General features: G+C 36.9%; 1 protein-coding gene across 1 annotated transcript in view; it reads right to left on the bottom strand.

Annotated features, from left to right (window-relative positions):
- Positions 1-13,730: 13,730 nt before the first annotated feature.
- The window catches only part of LOC127629979 (glucose 1,6-bisphosphate synthase-like), a 52,251-nt gene continuing 44,382 nt past the window's right edge, over positions 13,731-21,599 (bottom strand). Inside the window, exons 12-14 of the mRNA XM_052107329.1 lie at positions 17,006-17,195; positions 16,776-16,909; positions 13,731-15,757 (exon numbers count right to left, since the gene is read on the bottom strand). Of these exons, the coding sequence (XP_051963289.1) occupies positions 15,655-15,757; positions 16,776-16,909; positions 17,006-17,195 (427 nt within the window). The 3' untranslated portion in view covers positions 13,731-15,654. The remainder of the gene's footprint in view (positions 15,758-16,775; positions 16,910-17,005; positions 17,196-21,599) is intronic.

The raw sequence follows: 21,599 nt of genomic DNA on the forward strand, positions 1-21,599 counted from the left end.
CTGTATTGCTTCTGCTGTAAAATATGTTACAAAGTTTAAAATCACTGTTCAATAATGTAATCTCTTTCAGGTACATTTTGGCATATTTTTCCAAGCTTGTTATTCAGTACATGCATGAATTTTTATGTATTTGTTTGAAACCTTTTCATTTTCCTGAAATGCATCTGATATTTTTTACTTTGGTGCATTTTTAATTAATCACTTTAGTACATTTTTGCCACAATTTATAAGGGTATTTGGTGATCTTTTATTTTCGAAATAGCAGAAAAAAAAACATCTTAAATATGAAGGCATCCATTTCATATGAACTTATATTAAACATCTTTAAACCTTAAAGCCTAAGAATGTAAAGTTTTTGAGTCCCCAAGGAGCCCTAATTGGCAACACACACACACACACACACACACACACACACACACACACACACACACACACACACACACACACATATACATACATACATACATACATACATACATACATACATACATTCTCGCGCGAGATAGACGGTCGCTTAAGGACTGTGGGGCTAGACTATTCAAAGCTTTGTAAGTAATTGACAGAATTTGTATGGAATTGACAAAAGTTAAAACTAAATTTAACAAGTAGCCCATGTAGCGACGATTAACTTGGAGGACCAAGAGGAGAGGCTTGAAGGTGGAGGCCCCAGAGAAGGAAGAGGCCGCTGAGGAGGTGGTGTCTGTTCCGGACCAACCATTAGAGATGGGCATCTTCATCTGAGTGTTTACCTGCACATTCTTTACCCGTTTCCTGATACCCCCTTATTTTGAGCACAAGACAACTAAGGAGATACTCAAAATACAATAGCTGTAGTTCAACACTCTACTAGTAATTGTGGTCTCTTTTCAAAATAGACATTTGGAAGTGTGTTGTCCAAAAGACAGAATTAATAAAAGTCTTGTCCATCAATAGTTAAAAAAAGTTCAAATTTATTGTAAAGTGATCAGTAATTTTCTTTTACACAGCAATCAACAACATACATACAGTTGAAGTCAGAAGTTTACATACACCTCAGCCAAATATATTTAAACTCAATTTCGCAATTTCTGACATTTAATCACAGAAAACATTCCCTGACTTAGGTCAGTTAGGATAACTACTTTTTTAAGAATGTGAAATGTCAGAATAACAGTAGAGAGAATTATTTATTTCAGCTTTTATTTCTTTCATCACATTCCCAGTAGGTCAGAAGTTTACATACATTTTGTTAGTATTTGATTGCATTGCCTTTCAATTGCTTAACTTGGGTCAAACATTTTGGGTAGCCTTCCAAAAGCTTCTCACAAAAAAGTTGCTTTCCTAAAGACAGAACTGTTGTAACTGAGTCAGATTTGTTGGCCTCCTTGCTCACACACCCTTTTTTAGTTTTAGGGCTTTGTGATGGCCACTCTGATGCTTTGACATCGTTGTCCTTAAGCCATTTTGCCACACCTTTGGAGCTATGTTTGGGGTGATTGTCCAGTTGGAAGACCCATTTGTGACTGAGCTTTAACTTTCTGGATTATGTCTTGAAATGTTGCTTCAATATATCTACATCATTTTCCTTCTATTTTGTGAAGTGCACCAGTCCCTCCTTCAGCAAAGCACCCCCACAATATGATGCTGCCACCCCCATGCTTCATAGTTGGGGTGGTGTTCTTTGGCTTGCAAGCCTCACCCTTTTTTCCTCCAAACATAATGTTGATCATTATGGCCAAAAAGTTCCATTTTTGTTTAATCAGACCAGAGGAACTGGTCCCCATGTGCACTTTCACACTGTTGTCTGCCTTTTTTATGGCAGTTTTGGAGCATTGGCTTCCATTTCAGGTTATTGCTATATAGGACTTGTTTTACTGTGGATATATATACTTATCTACCTGATTCATCAAGCATCTTCACAAGGTCCTTTGCTGTTGTTTTGGGATTGATTTGCACTTTTCACACCAAACTACATTCATCTCTCTGAGACAGAATGTGTCTCCTTACTGATCGTTATGATGGCAGCGTTGTCCCATAGTGTTTTTATTTGCATACTATTGTTTGTACAGATTTGAAATTGCTCCCAAGGATGCACCAGACTTGTGGAGGTCCACAATTTCTTTTGATTTTCCCATGATGTCAAGCAAAGGGACACTGAGTTTGAAGGTAGGCCTTAAAATGCAACCACAGGTACACCTCCTATCAGAGGCTAAATTCGGTTTCACATCATTTTCTGGAATTTTCCAAGCTGCTTAAAGGCACAGTTAACTTTGTGTATGTAAACTTCTTACCAACTGGAACAGTGATATAGTCAATTAAAACTGACACAATATGTATGTAAGTTGTTGGAAAAATTACTTGTGTCATGCACAAAGTAGATGTCCTAAAATTGGTGTCTTAAGATGGTTATTTATATCTTCAGCTTTAGGACGTCAACAGGAAATATAAATGTTAGACTCCCAAACATTAATTTTGCAAATTGAAATGATTAGAATAGAAGAACAGGGATCCCCGCAACAGATGTCATGGCCCCCACAAAGCCCTCCACTGAACATTGTGTCTGTCTGAGAATACATATAGAGACAGAAACAATTAAGACCTAAATAGATATAAGAAATGTGGCAAATACTCCAAGAAGCATGAAACCTCCTATCTGCCAACAATAACAAAAAACTGTATCCAGGCATACCTAGGAGAATTGGTGCTGTTTTAAAGGCAAAGGTGGTCACACCGAATATTGATTTAGCTTTTTTTATGTTCACTGGACTTTGTGTGACATTAAGTGATAAATGAAAACTAATTATTTATTTATTCTTGAAGACATCCTCACTATGCAACATTTTTCACAAGTGTCTAAAACTTTTCCAGAGTACTGTACATATACAGTATATACGCATACACATATACATACATACACATATATGCATGTACATATTGTAACCTGCACAAGAAGAGACAGTCACAATGTCGAATAAAACTGCTTTTATTTGCAGAGATGGAAAAAGTACAAAAGGGCAAATCCAGAGAAGAGTAGTCAAGGGGAGCGTAAGGTCGAAGCCGGGGAATCAGAGTATGTCAAAGGGGCAAATCCACAGAAGAGTAGTCAAGGGGAGCGTAAGGTCGAAGCCGGGGAATCAGAATATATATATGGACGTAACAAGCGAGTTGAAAAGACTAGCTAGGGGAACACTAGAGCTGGCAAAGCAAAGGGGTAAACTAAACAATAACCAACAAGTGTGGAGAGAAAGGGCAGCGTATATATAGGGAAAAACGAACAGTGCAGGTGAAACTAATAATCTAGTGATGGGAGCGAGTGCGGGTGAAACTAATACTCTGGTGATTGGGAGCGAGCGTGAGAGCTAGAGGGGGCGGGGTGAACTTGAGGATCAGAGTTCGTTACACATATACAGCTTGTGTCCAAAGAATTACTATGAATTACTTTTCAGGTGTGTGAGGTAAGCTGTTCGTTGATTACCCTCCCAAGATAAAAATGAAATAATTTCCTACCTCAAATAGGCTTTTAAGGAGTTCCAATTTTATTTTTTAGCTTTACTAAAATCTGGAGTGTCATTAAGTGATGCAAAGAAATACATTTTATTATTAATGAAATTTACAAAGGATAGACTAGAAAGAGTGGTATTATTGAAGTGCCAAGTTGTCTTAAGAAAAGCTAGCTTTAATACTATAGGGCTGTATTCTGAAATTATGATTGGAATTATGTATTTAGTCTGCAATTGAAGTTAAAGTCGATATTAATGAGAGAGTTCACTCAAAAATTAAAACTCCTCATTATTTACTCACCGTTATGCCATTCCAGAAGTGTATGTCTTTCTTTCTCCTGCAGAACACAAATTAAGATTTTTTTTAGATGAATATCTCAGCTCTGTTGGTCCATAGAATGCAAGTGGATGTGATCTGCACTTTAACACTCAAAAAAGCACAGACAATTGTAATAAAAGTAATCCACATGACTCCAGTGGATAAATTAAAGTATTTTAAAGCAATACAATCACTTTGGATAATTAACAGATAAATAGGACACAAGCCTAATGATTTAAGTGACCATTAGGATATCTGAAGGCAAACATAGCTAGTTAGAACAGGAGTATGACAGATCAGGAGAAAAACTTTGTCAACCATTTGTCCATTTGACAATGGGAGTCCAGATTTGAGCCCCTTTTAACCCCCTTTAGAATGGTACTTGCCCTTATGAAAGTTTACAATTGTTTTTACTGTTTAATGGTGGCATTTGTAATAATAAAATGCCATAACCACATGTAAGACCGTGGATTGCTCCATAGTACCGTGAGAAGTTAGGCTAATGTAGATAGTCTTTCTAAAAATTAAACTACAGTATTTGTTATAGAATAAAATAAAAACTAATAGCCTTAACAGGTTAAGAAATCTTTAACTAAAACTTTCATGTATTTTTCCATAAATGAAAAATACATGAATCTTTTTTCCATTTATAAAAGAAAGAAAATCCTATGGGTTTAGATCAAGAATTATGAGAGAATATATTGGCTATTGACAATAAAAAATAAGTTACATAGATTTGCCTTAATTGATTTAATGTGCATGTAAAGCAGTTAGTGTTACTACAGTAAAAACATTTTAGCTTGGATGGTGAGGTGTATTAAAAACCTTGTAATCAATGTTTATGAATGGCACACGGTTTCCTTTTTACCTCATCAGTGCTTTTTATAATGCAGGGGCTGTCTAGCACTTGGGCATTGTGACAAGGATGAGGGTGTGGCCGGGCCATGAAGATGCATGCCCAGTGCTGAGTTGCCAAGTCAGAGGAAGAGAGATAAAGTAGGAGCCGGGAATGCCAGACAGAGAGAGAGAGAGAGAGAGAGAGTAGAGAGACACGCAGCAGTGTTTGTGTGTGTTGTTACGTTTCAGTTCAGTGTTTAATGTTGTAATTAGACTTGTTGATTGTTAATCCGGTTTCTCCTTTCCCTCTGGAATAAGAGGCTTGTCTGCCACACTGGTGCCGAAACCCTGGGGTGGAGGAAGATGCGCTGTCAGAGAGCCCTCTCTGCTGATGGAGGATCGCGACTCAGAGGAGAGGATTGGTTTGATGGTACTGTAGCGGTTCGTCAGGAGGCAGAGGAGCCTGCTGCCGTCCACTAGAAAGCGTACAAGCCGCTTCCGTCTGACAGGGGACAGAGGAACCTGCTGCCGTCCGCCAGGAGGTGGAGGAGGCTGCTACAGTCCACCAGAAGATAGAGGAACTCACTGCCATCCGATAGGATGCAGAGGAGCTGCTGCCGTTCGCCAGGAGGTGAAATCCAGTGCCATCGCCCAGTGGCATGGAGGATCGCTGGACAGCTGACTGAGGACCAAATGGCGTTGTGGTCTGGCACTCCAGCCTGAATCGTGCAGTGGATGTGTGTGATAAGGAGGAGGTTGTGGCCGGGCCTTGAGGATTTATTCCTGCCACAGAGTTGCCTAATCAGCGGGAGAGAGATAAGGGAAGAGCCAATGACAGAATGGCCGAGAGAGAGACGCACGCGACGCTGAGCGTGTGTTTGCGTGTCGACGTCTGTTGTTATGCTTCAGTTCAGCGTTTGTGTTGATTAAAATCTTGTTAATTATTAATCCAGTTCCCGCTTCCTTCATTCTCAAACCTTGTTACTGGCATACTCAGCCCGTAGGTGGGAGTATAATGTTGTCAGGATGTTTCAGTTCGTCTGGAACTGGGAATCTCATCGGGGTCGAAGGAATCATGAAAAAGGAAGACTACGAGAAGATTTTGAAAGACAACCTCATTTCGTCTTCCAGCATGATAACAACCCAAAGCATACCTCACTTCTGGTGAAGAACTACCTTCAAACGAGCAAAGTGAACATCCTTGACTAGCTTGCACAAAGCCCAGACTTGAATCCCATAGAAAATCTGTGGGCCACAAAGAAGACAAGAGTCCAGGCCTGGAGACCAAAAAATCTGGAGAAGCTTGAGATATTTGCTATTAGTTGAGAACTACAACAAATGACTAAAGGCTGTTATCAAGCAAAAGGGATACACTATTGACTATTAACAACAGTGCTAATAATTTTGACCTGTAGATTTTTTATTCTTGGTTATAATTTTGTTTCTATTTATATTATAAACTCTCTAAGTTGCCTAAATAAACTATTATGTTTAGAAATGCTATGTTGAAAAAAATCTTTGCTCCATTAAACAGCACTTTTATGAATTATTTGAAAAATAACTCAATATTTTATAGGGAGCTAATAATTTTGTCATCAACTGTATATATATATATATATATATATATACACACACACACACACACACACACACACACACACACACACACACACACACACACACATATATTTTCTGTGCTGCTTCCTTGAAATCCGGACAAAGGTTTTCAATGGGATTTTAATGATGGACTGAAAGGGCCATTTAAGGACATTCCACGACTTATCCCTGAACCAGATTTTGGATAATTTGGATGGATTCTTGGTGTTATACAAGTTGAAATAACAAGGTGATGTGAAACAGTAGATGTTAAACTGGTGAGGCAATTGTGTCATGGTACTGTATTATGTATAAAGAGCCTTCAAAAACAGCCTTCAAGAGCAAGGATCGTTCAAGACTTATCAATTTGCCAACAGATGCTTAAGCAAATAATCCAGCACTTTGAGAACAATGTTCCCCAAAGACAAATTGGAAGGATCTTGGGCATTTCACTCTCTACAGTGCACATAGTTAAAAATTCAAGGAATCTGGTCAAATCTCGGTGCGTAAAGGGCAAGACGAAAACCACTTCTGAATGCACGTGATCTCTGATCCCTCAGACATCACGGTCTTAAAAATGCCATTCATCTGTAATGGATATCATGAACATGGTCTTGGTATAACTCTAGTAAACCTTTGTTAGTCAACACCACTCGCCACTGCGTCCGCAGATGAAAGTTTAGACTACACTATGCAAAGCAGAAGCCCTACATCAACACCCAGAAGCGCTGCCGACTTCTCTGGACTTGATCACATCTTGGATGAAAAGTAGAACAGCGGAACTGTGTTTTTTGGTCCGAAGAAACCAAAACGTTTTTGAAAATCACAGCTGTCATGTTATCCGGGCCAGAGAGGTAAAAGGACCATTTATGCTGTTATTAGGGAAAAGTAGTCATGCACTACTCCAAAAGCATATCGACTGTCTGTATGTTGACTTGACATCCTTCTGATGCTTCAAGAGCCTCGGCAAGTGCTATGAGCTCAGCTACTTGTGCAGAGTATTGTCCAGAAAGTGCTCCTTTCTTCATAACTGTTCCATCAGTTTCCACAATAGCTCATCCGGTATGATGCTTTCCTTCAATGTAGTAGCTGGATCCATCTAACCAGAACTCTTTATCGGGACCTTCAAGAGGTATTGGACTAACTGGACTGAGACTTTCCTCTTCCACTTGCTTTGCACACTCATGTAACATTCCCTCATGTGGCTCCAGCTTCATTGTTGCAGTGTTTAGTGATGTATCTCTAATGTTTTAATTGAGGTTTTGGAAGTTGCTGCAATACCTCCACATGCTCTGTTGTCATCATCTGCCCTTCGATAGATATATCTGGGCCTAGATAGATGACTTTGTATTTGGCCACTTGTGCTTTGTCAGGGTTGACTTTAAATCCTGATTTCTTTACAGGCCAGATGGGACTGTAGGTGGTGGATATAGCCTGTCTGAAAATCCCTTCAGCTTCCAAGTCTATCACTATCTCTTCCACAGCTTGTCTTGCTTCAGGACATATAGGGTATTGCTTGTGGGGAGCTTGAATTGGTCCTTCAATAATGATCGGATCTCTGTTAGCTTTACTACAATCTATCTTGTGTTTAGCACAGACGTCTGAATATAAACTGCACAGAAGACCCCATACACCTTCTTTCCCCAATCTCTGAAGATTGGAAGCACCAACAGAATGTATAGTGCATGTATGATCTCAGACAATATATCACTGACTATTATCAAAGTTATTAAAAATTATCAAGACAGATGCCTGAAGATGCAAACCCTGCTCGCAGCACCAAACTGAAGACTTTAAATCTGTCTTTCGTTTCCCCTGTTGTGAATCACAGATCCAGACACCAGTTACATTTTCCAAGAAACAACAAATGTATTTAATCTTTAGTTTCAGACATAGAAGAGAAAGATAATGTCAATTATAATGGTGTTTTGCGATGGTCTTCGTTTGCTCTGTCTCTCTGTTTTTTTTCTCCTGAAGAGCAGTCTTTCTCTGAAGGAGTACATTTGCAGAATGTATTTAAGCATACCGTAGCAGTTTAAAATAACTTCCCCTCCCCTTATAATGTAAAATATATGTCACATATACAAACTTCAACTCATAGAAGGAAAGCTTACACATACAACCTATATAAAGCTTCACATGGCAGTAAGAGCATACAAAGACACACATGATGTAAAAGCACAAATGCAACCTATATAAAGCTTACATATGCATTATATATATATATATATATATATATATATATATATATATATACTTACACCAGGCTTTAGACATGCCTTGACTTACACAACTTAAGATAAAGACAAAATGATCAATACTGCTACTAAATGATTATGAATACTGACGACAATTAACAGTTATTAATAAAACTAATGAGTAATAATACTGCAGCATGCAAATTTTAGTCTTCAAAGAGGCCCAAGCACTATGGCACCAATGCCACCTGGTGGCTCTAGAGAGGTCAACAAAGCATGTTGTGAGTGGTGGTGGCGTAGTGGCAAAAGCACAGGGCTGTTAATCAAAAGATTGTTGGTTCGAACCCCACGGCCACCACCACTGTGTCCTTGAGCAAGGCACTTAACTCCAGGTTGTTCCGGGGGTTGTCCCTGTAATAATTGCACTGTAAGTCGCTTTGGATAAAAGCGTCTGCCAAATGCATAAATGTAAATGTTGGGTGCATGCATTTGAGAGGGTAAATGTAAGAGGACTATTTCAAAGTAACACAAAGTGTCACACTTCCTGTTGTCAGTTGGTGGTACTAAGACCATGACCCACAACAGCCATATCCATGCGATCAGCCCCCATGAAAAAACAGAACCAATAGGATTTAAATCACACAATGCATGCAGAAAATATGGGACACTTCCTGTTTCCCACTTTTCCCATCAATGTATTGCCTTACCATGGCAACACTGTTATATAAAAAAATCTGTCCACAATTTTGCATCTTCAATTTCTTGGCATAAGGTTGCCAAAATTTAGTGAGTCACATGAATCTCCTAGTAGGAGTATTCAAAGGTTGAGGGCCTACAATTAAAAAAAAAAATGCTCAAAATGGCTTACTTCCAGTTGGGTGGAGCTAATGATTGTAATTTTGAAAGTTATGCAGCATGATGAGAACAATATAAGTAGCAATTTTAGTAACTGCAGAAGAAACTGACCCCACCACTTTTATCAAAAGCTGGTGGTACAGAGCTCCCCATCCATGCCCATGTGTTAACATTTCCCAGGCCGACAACTCTGATATGTGTGCAAAATATTATGAAGCATGCCAAGTACTTCAGAAACATATGAATATACATAAAAAGGAATAATGACATTTAATGCATTGCCATGGGAACACTATTTAAGATATTAAGAATCTCTTCAGAATTTAAAATCTGCACTGTCTTGACTTTATTTAAAAAAAAAAAAATAAGCAATTCAGGTAAACATGAGGGATATTTTAATGCATGTTAAAAGTGCCATGCTTCCTTCCGCCAGTTGGTGCTGCTATGACCTTGACCCACAGTAGCCACATCAATGTGATCAGCACAAATGGACATACATACGGCTCAATATTTATGTAAATAACACAATGCACGCAGAAGATATGAGACACTTCCTGTTTTCCATTAACATTACTTTACATCGTCGCCACGGCAAACATTCAATATATTGCAATTTAGCATCGTCAATGTGCATAATGTCACCCACATTTGTTACCTGTAACGTGCTCTGGAACCAAATTCCAGAGCATGCATTTTCAAACAATGCAAAACTGCTGAATTCCTGTTGGACTGAGTATATGAATGTCAACGTGAAAGTTGTCTAGATTAATGAGATCTATATAAATACAAACTATGGTACTGTAGCTCAAAAGGGATGTGCTACAGAGCCCCTTGAACATGCCCATCTTCTAGGTGGCCCTATGCCCATGTATGAACTTTTTCCAAACCCTAATGGCTGACGGCTCTGAGGTGTGTGCAAAATATAATGAGTTTTTGAGCATGTTAAGTGCCTCAAAAGCCCCCGAAACCTTGACATTTTTTTATAATCCTTAGAAGAACAATAGGGCCTCCGCACTTTCAGTGCTTGGGCCCTAAAAAGAGTGTGAATCTAAGAGCTAGAGATAAAAGACAACAAAAAGATAACAAAAGTTAATGGGTAACACTTTGTAACATTCATTAACAAACATTATGTAATGCTTAGCAGATCATTAGTTAATGTTTATTCAAATAGTGAGAAATATTAGATAATGCGCTTGTTAATGTTAACTATTGAATTTAACTAACATAAAAATGCTTTACAGATCATTAGTTGATGTAAATTCAAATACTTACAAATGTTAATAAGCTTTCATTCATACAGTATATAGCTTTTCACTTTAACATCTATTAACAAATGTTACAGTATGATAAAAAGTTTAAAAATGTATTAATGTACATTTGAATGCTTAAAAGTTTTAGGAAATTGGTATTTCTCACCACTTAAAACACTAATCATGTTTACAAATGATTCATTAATTTTCGTGTGACAAAGTGATTTGATTAGATTTTTACAAGAGCTTCCAGCAATAATGAGTTCTTACGGGCACTCAGAGGTCTGGGGTGGGAGGGGTTTCAAGTTAAGCACATACCCCCTGTTCACACCTTGATGAGACCAGATGTGATCTTGTGTGATCCTGTTCAGGAAAAACAAGATGGCATGATGAGTTTCCTGGCTTTTTAGGATTTCCTTTCACTGAAATAACTTTGTGACAACCAAACATGTGAAAAAAGAGAAAAGTGTTTGTCTTTTACCCCTCTATTTCTTCAAAGCAAAATGTTATTAAACTGCTTTAAAACTGTTCATTGTTTTTCTCTAGTATATGTTTCTGTAAACATGTATTTTATTAATTTTATTTTAGATTACCCCAAAAACAACACACATTATATTACTTAGATTTTATGCTAAACATTTGATGTAATGCTAAATATTTGCATTCTTGCCCTTAGGGTAACATAAATTTGGTTGAAAATTTTAGCCCCCTAATTGTGGTGGTACCAACAATGTTCATGCAAAGTAAGCCATGCCAGATAAGCTCTTGAGACATGTTTAAAGCTATAAATATAGTAGCATGTGCTGACCCACGGTTCTTCTAAAACATAACACAGGACAAGCTAATTCCCTTGTAGTATATTCAGTGCAGAAGAACAAACAAGTGCTATGCAAAATTACTTGAATCCAGGAAAACCCAACCTTTTTAACCCTGGAATACCTCAAAGCCATACAAATAAGAGACTGCCAAAATCGTACAATAAAGTCTGGCATGACCTAGCTAAATGAGATGAACCACATCTGGCCAATAAAGCAAACAAAGGAGACTTATCAAAGATCACACTCCCCTCAGGAAGTCCCCTCTTGGGAGACTGAAGCTCCCTTTAGATTGCTGATTTGGGATAATTAACTAGTGCTAAATGGCTAGTCAACGAGACTTTAGCAGAATGCTTAACAGCAAAACTGCATGATTTAAAACAAAAGGGCCATTGGACAGAGAGGCCCCTGCAACCCACGGGAAAGTGACATGGGGCAGACTCAGCATGACCTTCTGAACTTCCACACAGGCACTGAAATTTTGACTATGCATGTTGGACAAAGCGTAAAAGATAACTATAATCACAGGCTTAACCTGACACTATAACCTGACAGTCATGTTGCTCATAAAGTGCAATGTATTATCCATGTTGTAAAATCAATTAAATAACCATTATAACTTTTAAGCTAACATCCTATTAGAAGCTCTTAGTTTAAGAACAAAGGAAGGGAGGTCCCATTTTTCAGAGGAAGACGTCCTGCATAACTGAAAGAATTTTTTTTTTTCTGGTGAATTTGGGAGCAGCATTTCTACACATTCTTGAGTAACATTGTGTAGCATTAATGTATGGGCTAAGCATCTCTTAAAGACTAACAAGACAACACTAGTGAAGTTTCTCTGTGACATTACCAGTACAATGATGGAATTAGATGACAATACTGTGGTACTTTAAAACCCTCTCTTCACCGGAGTGAGCGGCACGTCGGATTAAAGGCAAATAGATCCCATAATAATAAAAAAAAGCTTTCTACACTGGAAGCATCTGTGACCGTAAACTGATGTCCTGTTCCATTTTTCGCTGCACGTGTTGGCGCTTACTCGCTACTGGCAGCAGTGAATAAAATCATGCATATGTTGGTTATGAGCTTCATTTAATGTTCATATCTACCATCAGAAAGAGGAAAAATGTGATCTCAGTGATTTGGACCATGGCAGATGATTGTTGATGGCAGACGATTGTTGATGGCAGATGGGCTGGTTTGAGTATTTCTGTAACTGCTGATATCCTGGGATTTTAATGCACAACAGTCAGAATTTACTCAGAATGGTGCCTGAGAAAACCAAAAAAAAAAAAAAAAAAAAAAAAAAAACATACAGTGGGTGGCAGTTCTGTGGACGGAAACACCTTGTTGATGAGAGAGGTCAACGGAGAATGGACAGACTTGTTCGAACTGACAGTCTATGGTAACTCAGATAACCGCTCTGTACAATTGTGGTGAGAAGAACATCTCAGAATGATATTCTGAGATGCGGGATAGCGCCGTTTTGGCGGCACAATGGGGACATACACAATATTAGGCAGGTGGTTTTATTGTTGTGGCTGATCGGTGTATATATAGGTTTCTCATCTTTATGAATAGGCAAAACAAATTTTGTTGGAGATGCTACAGGGGTTCAATGGACTTTCTTGGGAGGCTGAAGCACCTGCAAGCTCCTCAGCACCCATGGCTGTGTGCCATCAGGTTGCAAAATGAGGCAATTCATAGTTATAGAGAAAGCTGTGAATTTTGCCTTTGAAACATGCACCAATGAGCTCATAGATCAGCGGTCACCAAAAAGTATTGAAAAACTGGCTTTACCTTTCCACTATCTTAGATGGACAACAAATTACATCCTTTGTGAGAGGCCTCCAGACTGCAATTCCTTTATAAAAATATTTTACACTGCAGAGGGTGCGTTGCATGATCTAATCACCACATTTCACCAAGATTTGCCCCTTTTTGTTTTCTGACTCACAACACAGACACCGCTTGCTGTTGCCACCATGGCTTAGGTGGCCAAGCACCTCTCTAATAAACAGGAGATTTTTGGTGCAAATCCCAGCGGTGCGTATTTCGCAAAGTGTGTGCATTCTATTGAATTCAAATTTAATCAAATTATTTTCCCAAAAAGGAAATCACAAGATATTACAAATACAACGTTTTATTTGTATACGTGTAGATATAAAATATATTTCATATATTAGTAATGTCACAGCTGCACTGCAAATAAATATTTTACTTGAAACAATAATAGAGAAAGGAAAAAAAAAAAATATATATATATATATATATATATATATATATATATATATAAAAAATGATACTCTAAATAAAATATCATTCTACCTTTGGTTACCTGAAAATCACTCACTCAAATATATATATATATATATATATATATATATATAAATATATATATTACACTTTTGACCATCTTTACTAGTGAGGTCAACCAAAATATTAATTCAACTTTTTAAGAACCTACAAAATACTTTTACATTTCTTTCTTGAAATTAAACAGTAAATAATCTGAGTAACACAAAATAAACAATATGCCTTAAACACACTCATTATTACAGTACAACAACAGCAGTCTGTGTATTATATGTAATGTTACCAGAAAGACGAGTAAATCAAATTCCTAAAAAAAAAAAAAAGTATAAAAACAAAATGATGGCAGAAATTACCTTATGACTTACTGCATATCCATAGAGCAACATAAATAAATTGGGCAGCTATTTTATTGCATTTTAAAATAATCTTTACTAATACTTAAGACAGCACTAACTAACTTTTTGCAAAGGATAATTTCAAGAGAACTGCCACACTGAAAAAATTGGTGTCTTATTTTCCAGCAAAAGTATCTAAACATCCAAAGCTTGATATACCTACTTGTTAGTCAGAAAGACTTGTTTCATGTAAAGTTATTTTTTCTAATTTATTTTTTTCAGATTAAAGTGTTTTTTTGTTTTGTGAACCAAGGCAAGTGCATTCAAAATACATTCTCTGAAAACAAGTCTCGTGTGGTTTTATAAGTCAAATTTACTTTGTTTTAAGAACTTTTCAATACATTTCTGAAAAACAAGAGAAAGAATATCACAAGTAATTTGATTACATCTATAGTGAACACAACCCACAAGTTTTATCAGCTTAGTTAAAAAAAAAAAAACCTTTTTTAACCAAATGCTTTGTATTACGATTGCATGTTTATAGCTATGGAGGCTGCTAATGTCAGAGGCATGTGCATTTCCAGCTTAATGAAGCCAGCAGAATTTCGATGGAGCAACAAGATTCTGTTCTGCTTTGCCTCTTATCAATGCATTATAACTCCAATCAAAAGTGCGAACATCAACACTATGTATAATATGGACACGTTTAGGAGTCCACAAAATTACACATGCTCATAGTTAAAGACAGGGGGTTTGAAAACAGGGGCCGGTTGCATAAAACTGTTTTAGACTAGTCTTACTAGTTAGTCGTCTAAAATGTTGGTCTTAATTTTTTCAGTCAGTTGCATAAAAACTTAGATCAGTCTAATTAAAGACCAAAATGTAAGACAGCACACCTCAGGCTAACTTTTGTTTACATTCCATTTTGCCATTGAAAATAACTGTCAGCTGAGCCAGTGGGGGCTGAAAGGGGCTTGACTTGAGACTTGGTTGAAGACTTTGACTTCAAAAATGGTAACAAAATGTTGTGTTTTTTATTATTTGGGTTAAATCACTAAATGTGTTCATTAAAATACATTTTGAAGCACTGTAGTCCTCTAATAAGCAAATATTCTATAATAAAAAAATTTATTGAGCGTCCACTGACGGCCATTTTTTACCAGTAGTACCAGGAGGGCGGGGCCGGGTCATGATTATACACACCAGGTCCCTTATCAGGCTAATTAAGCCTCCGAGAGGGATAAAGGCTGACTGCGGATGGTGGTGCAAGAGAGAGAGATCGTTTACGGGCAGCTGACAGTCATGTGTTTGTGTCTTTTTGTTAAGTTTTATATTAAAACTATTATTTATATTGTCAAGCCGGTTCTCGCCTCCTCCTTTCCATTAACCTCTATACAAAGACACATTTTGTGTATTTTCTAAAAGGAAATTAACATGTCAAAACTTGCCATCTATAAACCATACAAATGAAAAACAAGCAGTCATGTTTACTCAAATATTTCTTTGATTGAGGGCCATAAAGTGATTATGCTTGAAATAATTTCACAGTGATAAAACAACTTTCACAGGACAGTTCAGTGACAGGCCTTTGGGGCTGATTTTAAATGAGATGCCCATGAGGACCAACAATCTTTTCACTAGAATTAAAATAAAGCTATACTAATCTGCGAATCAGGTTGTTCTTGTCAGGCTCTAGAAACTCTTCGACTAGAGCAGTTGTCACTTTTCTTAACTCGTCCTCCAGACTAGAGACATCTCTGAAAAAAATACAAAAATAAATAAAATGTGGTAAATTTTTCAACTATTTATTTCCTATAGTCAAGAATGCAGAAGATAAGTAAAGCAAGTAATGTATAACAGGAAACTTTTAATGTAATGCATGGACATACAGTGGCCCCAAAATGCACCTTGACCTTTTGGACATTTAGGCCATTAAAAAAAATGTATTACTGCATTGCATAATATAGCAAACAAAGTGGCATCTGTAAACAAATTATGCAACCACATTTTCTCAGAACTTTACTTTTCTGAAATGTTTTTGCAATGACTTAAAACTGGTATTACAGTGATTTTTAGTGGATTGATTAATTCAGCACATAAACAATGTACATGTTCCTTTAACGTTTGCCAACCAGTAGGTGATGAAATACATTTTACATAATTTGAGTATATATATATACATATACACACACACACACACACACACACACACACACACACATACACAAACATTTAGTATTATGCTACCCTTACTGTTAAAATAATTTTTTAAACAATGTTTAAATCATGTACTCACATGAAATTCACTGATTTACATAGAGGTTTAATAAGAAAATGTATTTTACATGGAGCAGGTCACCTCACAGGGGCTAACATTTTAAGATCATAAGACCCGCTGAACACTACTTCGGTATTCCCCCTATTATTGGACACTTTCACTCACAGATTGAATTAATCAGAACTGTGTGTGAATGGTGTATTGGTATATTACCAAATTCATTTGCTTTATTGTAATGCCACATGTATGTTGCTAGGTGTCAGTATAATTCCAGCACTCCAGAAAATTTTGCAGAGTTTAAGCATAAAGTGTCAGATTTAAGGATCATAAAAAGTAAAAACTGGAGTCTATTAAAGCAAAACGTATTCATCTCTTAAGCAAATATAATACCATTTATGCAGTAGAATAGTTTAGTACTTTTACATTTATATTACTGTTGATTAGTACAACCAATGTCATCCATATTAAATACTTTCAATATAATAAAATATACAAACCGTTCTCCTGGTGAAGCACAGAATTCTGTGTAATACTTGATCTTTGGCTCAGTCCCGCTGGTCCTCAGAGTAGCAACAATGCTATTCTGAAACGTGAATGTGACCATTTGGCTATTTTTGGACAATGGAAGGACCTGTAGAAAATATTAAAGATTTAATTTATTGTAAGACAAACATTGATTGTCATTAACCTTAATAAAAATAAAACCTAATAAACTGATTTGACTTACACATTTTTTGTCAGGCTTACTGCTGTCATAACCAGTGGTCACATCTCTGATGTGTGTGATGCAGTAACCACCACATAACCCTGGGTATACACCCTGACCTCCGAAGTTACGCAGACGGCTAAATATTCTATTAATAGTGGGAGTGTCACTGCAGACGACATAGGAGGTTCTGGAGATGTGATAGCCATATCTGGGGTGAAACAGTATAGCGAAATATTTAGAAATATCCAGATAATATAAACAAGGTAAAACAAAGGTACAGTTAACCCTTGTGTGCTGTTCGGGATGTTTTCAGCCACTAGGTGGTGCTGCTGAGTCGTAATTTGGCCATAACTTTCTCCGTGTTTCAGCAAATGGAATGATTTTTGGTGACAAATCTTATTTTCACACATATTTTAGGAAAATGCTTTGAAAATTTTCAAAATCTCAACAGTACACTGTGGGCAAATTCACTACCCTTTCGTTATGTTCGTGGCTGAAAACAGCCACTACATTAAACTGCTGTAAAAATGTATCAGATAAATATTTTTTTCAATTTTTTTTTGCATAAGTCTATTAATAAACCTCAGTCCTGTTCAAAACTACTAAATGTTTAAAAAAAAATAAAAAAAATCAGGATTTTAACTCTTTAATTGCCAAATTCATAAATGATGTCACTGATTTGGGGGAAAAAACACAAAATGACGTATTTTCAATATAAAATGTGATTGTGGACTGGATTTTTTTTAACCTTTTATCAGTCTTGGACATGTCAAAGATTAGAAACAACATTGGTTTCGATGCATTGTTAGTTTTTGTGCAGCATCAGATTTTAACTTTTTCTCCCTCATTTACCGTTCGTGGCTGTTTTTGCCCCATTGACTTCCATTATAACCACATTTTTTGATTGCAAAGCCATGACACCATATAATCATGCATTTTTGATTGTTTGTGGTTTTCCCTGTTGGGAAGAGGTAAAATTTGTAATTTTTACTGTTGATAACCACGTGGCACCATTAACCCTTTAGATAGGCCTGTGCAAAAAAAAGCTTAGTTTCTGGCTTTTACATGGAGTTATACGGAGTATAATAGCATATTAAAAAATAACGTCTGTGGCCACCGATTGGTCATCCTTCTGAAGCTGTAGGTGCCGACAACCTACAAAAATAAAAGAACAAGACAAGAATAAGTACAGATTTCATAATAAGTATTTTTGAAGCTGCACATGACAATGAGAATAATCATGCAAACATTGTCAAAACACAAACAGTATCTCCTAAATTTATCTCTAACAAGCACATGAATTCAAGTAAAAATTAACAGGAATAGGATGCATGTAGTAACAAATGTGTAATGGCAAAACAAAATTGTCTAGATTGTCGACACCTCCCTTGCAGCAGTTGTAATCTGCAATTATCTCTGGCTTCTTTTTTGGTCCCTCTGTCACCACTGCTTTGCTGACAATGAGGTCAATCATCTCCTCTGTGAAAAACAGATTAAACACAGAATCCATGTTCTGGACCCTTGCGATGGCATAGCGTGTCGGCCCTGGAGTCACGCCTCTGGCAGGCTGAAGAAAGGGAGTTCCGCGTTGGTGGAAAACCACACTTCGCCGTTTCTTCCAACCCACCCAGATCCAGGATCCTCCGAATCCTCCTCGCCTTCAGTGGAAGCTAGAGAGGATGATGAGGGTGCCACATCCAAATCAGGATCTGACTCTGCTGAGTCTGTGGTGTCAGAGGGAGAAGACAATACATCCTGCAGCTCGCTGGAGGGGTCAGGCTGCATTATCATCTCTAAAACTTCACTACAAGTCAAGCCCTTTCTCATGTTGCTTGCTGCTCTTCTCACCATCAAATGACCAGCAGGCTTGCATGCAAGTGTTTAAATCCACTTGCTTTGTTTTTGATTACTCTGCATTTCTCACCATCAAAAGGCACTTTGTTTTTGTTTACTCCATGTAGTTGTGAGAGCTGAGGTGCATGTTTTGATTTTCTCAGACGCAACAAGGTGAGTTCTCACACACTCACTCACTCTCTCACTCACTCTCTCACTCTCTCTCTCTCACACCAACACACACCCACACACACTTTAATATGCAATTATTGTCCATATAACTCCATGTAAAAGCCAGAAACTAAGCTTTTTTTTGCACAGGCCTATCTAAAAAGGGTTAATGGTGCCACGTGGTTATCAACAGTAAAAATCACAAATTTTACCTCTTCCCAACAGGGAAAACCACAATCAATCAAAAATGCATGATTATATGGTGTCATGGCTTTGCAATCAAAAAATGTGGTTATAATGGAAGTCAATGGGGCAAAAACAGCCACGAACAGTAAATGAGGGAGAAAAAGTTAAAATCTGATGCTGCACAAAAACTAACAATGCATCGAAACCAATGTTGTTTCTAATCTTTGACATGTCCAAGACTGTGATAAAAGGTAAAAAAAAAAATCCAGTCCACAATCACATTTTATATTGAAAATACGTCATTTTGTATGTTTTTTTCCCCAAATCAGTGACATCGTTTATGAATTTGGCAATTAAAGAGTTAAAATCCTGATTTTTATTTTTAAACCTTTAGTAGTTTTGAACAGGACTGAGGTTGATTAATAGATTTATGCAAAACAATTTGAAAAAAATATTTATCTGATACATTTTTACAGCAGTTTAAAGTAGTGGATGTTTTCAGCCACGAACATAACGAAAGGGTAGTGAATTTGAACAATGCACAAGGGTTAAACACTTAAGACATCATATTTGATTTAAACTTATGACATTTCACATTGATTATCATTAGTTTAACACAAAAAAAAAAAAAAACAACAAAAAAGCATTAAAGGGTACATAATAAGTAGTAAAGGCCTATTTACACAAAGTCTGACTTTCTTTGGTGCAAAAGTTTATTTAGAATGAGCTTTTGAATAGGAATAATGGATTCCTATGGTGCTATTCACACCAGGTCCAGCAAATCGTCAATCCGAACGTTTTTTTATACAGAGTAGTCCAATTTGTTTTCTTCAGACTGCAAAGAAAACCGACTGATCAATGAGATAAAATTATTTTTGTCATGTTTCCAGCTGCTGCAATATCCAGCGTGATTGCGGGCGGCCCTTACAAACCCTCAAAATAAGAAACACCAGCACTGAAGTGCAGTTGCTTTTGAGTTCTCTATAAAAATTACATACTTAAATTGAAATAGTTTCATTTAATGAACACTTTGTTCTACAAACATAAGCCTATAATATACACTGATAAGCCACAACATTAAAACCACCTGCCTAATATTCTGTAGGTCGAACTGATAAAGTCTATGGTAACTCAGAAAACCACTCTGTACAATTGAGGTGAGAAGAATACCATCTCAAAATGCTATTCTGAGATGCGGGTTAGCACTGTTTTGACAGTGGAGGGGGACCTACACAATATTAGGCAGGTGATTTTAATGTTGTGGCTGATCGGTATATGTGCAAGTAATATAAATGCATATGAATACACAGACACCGTGCTGTGCTCTTATACTAATCCACAAAATGCAAATATGCTGTAAATAAATAATACAGAGGCTGTGAAAAAACATTTTAATTTGAAAAATATATGTAATATGCTAATACCTCATTTTATAATATACCTAGCATTTTGTCTTGATATTAATTATTTAGGCTAATATTTATATGACTGAATATTATTATATTTACATTTTATCCAAAGCGACTTACAGTGCACTTATTACAGGGAAAATCCCCCCGGAGCAACCTGGAGTTAAGTGCTTTGCTCAAGGACACAATGATGGTGGCTGTGGGGATCGAACCAGCGACCTTCTGATTACCAGTTTACCAGTTATGTGCTTTAGACCACTACACCATCACCACTCCCACCACCATTATTTATCCTGGCATTAAAAATAGCAGTGAAGTTAACACTTCCTTGGACTTATGGGTCTTTTTAACACTGATTTACATCAACGTATTGAAGTTTTTGGCCTGAAAATTCATGACAGCCTCCACAGAGGTGATCTGAAGCTTACATTGTCATTTTATTTTCATGCATTTATATACAAAGCTACAAAAAAAAAAAAAAGACCCTACGTTGTCCTGAAGAGTCAAATTGACCCTTTTTATGTTCAATTTCAAAACCTTATAATACACACTCTGTTAGCTCCATCTTTCTAATTTTGGTCTACAATTGTTTGTCTAGGTGCCAGCTAACACTAGACAAAATATGTTTTATCACTTTCACCTTATATTCCAATGTTTGTAGAACAGCATTCTTCCACATCAAAATATTGCCAAGTTAAGACACAAGCTCTCTGTTTCTGATGCCAAAAAGTGAATTTGTGCATTCATGACCTCAAGACTGTAATGTGTTATTGGAGGGGAATGTCCTTCAGGTTCAGTTAAGTTTCAGTTGGTACAAAATGCAGCAGCTGAGTATTGACTAGAACCAAGAAATGTGATCATACCAGCCCAATTTTATCATCATTACATTGGCTACATGTCATGTTTCTTATTCTGATTATTAATTACAAAGGTTTGATTGGTCAAGCTCCCCACTACTTAAGCAAACTTCTATCATGCTATAATCCATCATGTTCACTTCGATTGCAAAATTC

The sequence above is a fragment of the Xyrauchen texanus genome, chromosome 36 (genome assembly GCF_025860055.1).
Source record: "Xyrauchen texanus isolate HMW12.3.18 chromosome 36, RBS_HiC_50CHRs, whole genome shotgun sequence".
Taxonomy (NCBI): Eukaryota; Metazoa; Chordata; class Actinopteri; order Cypriniformes; family Catostomidae; genus Xyrauchen; species Xyrauchen texanus.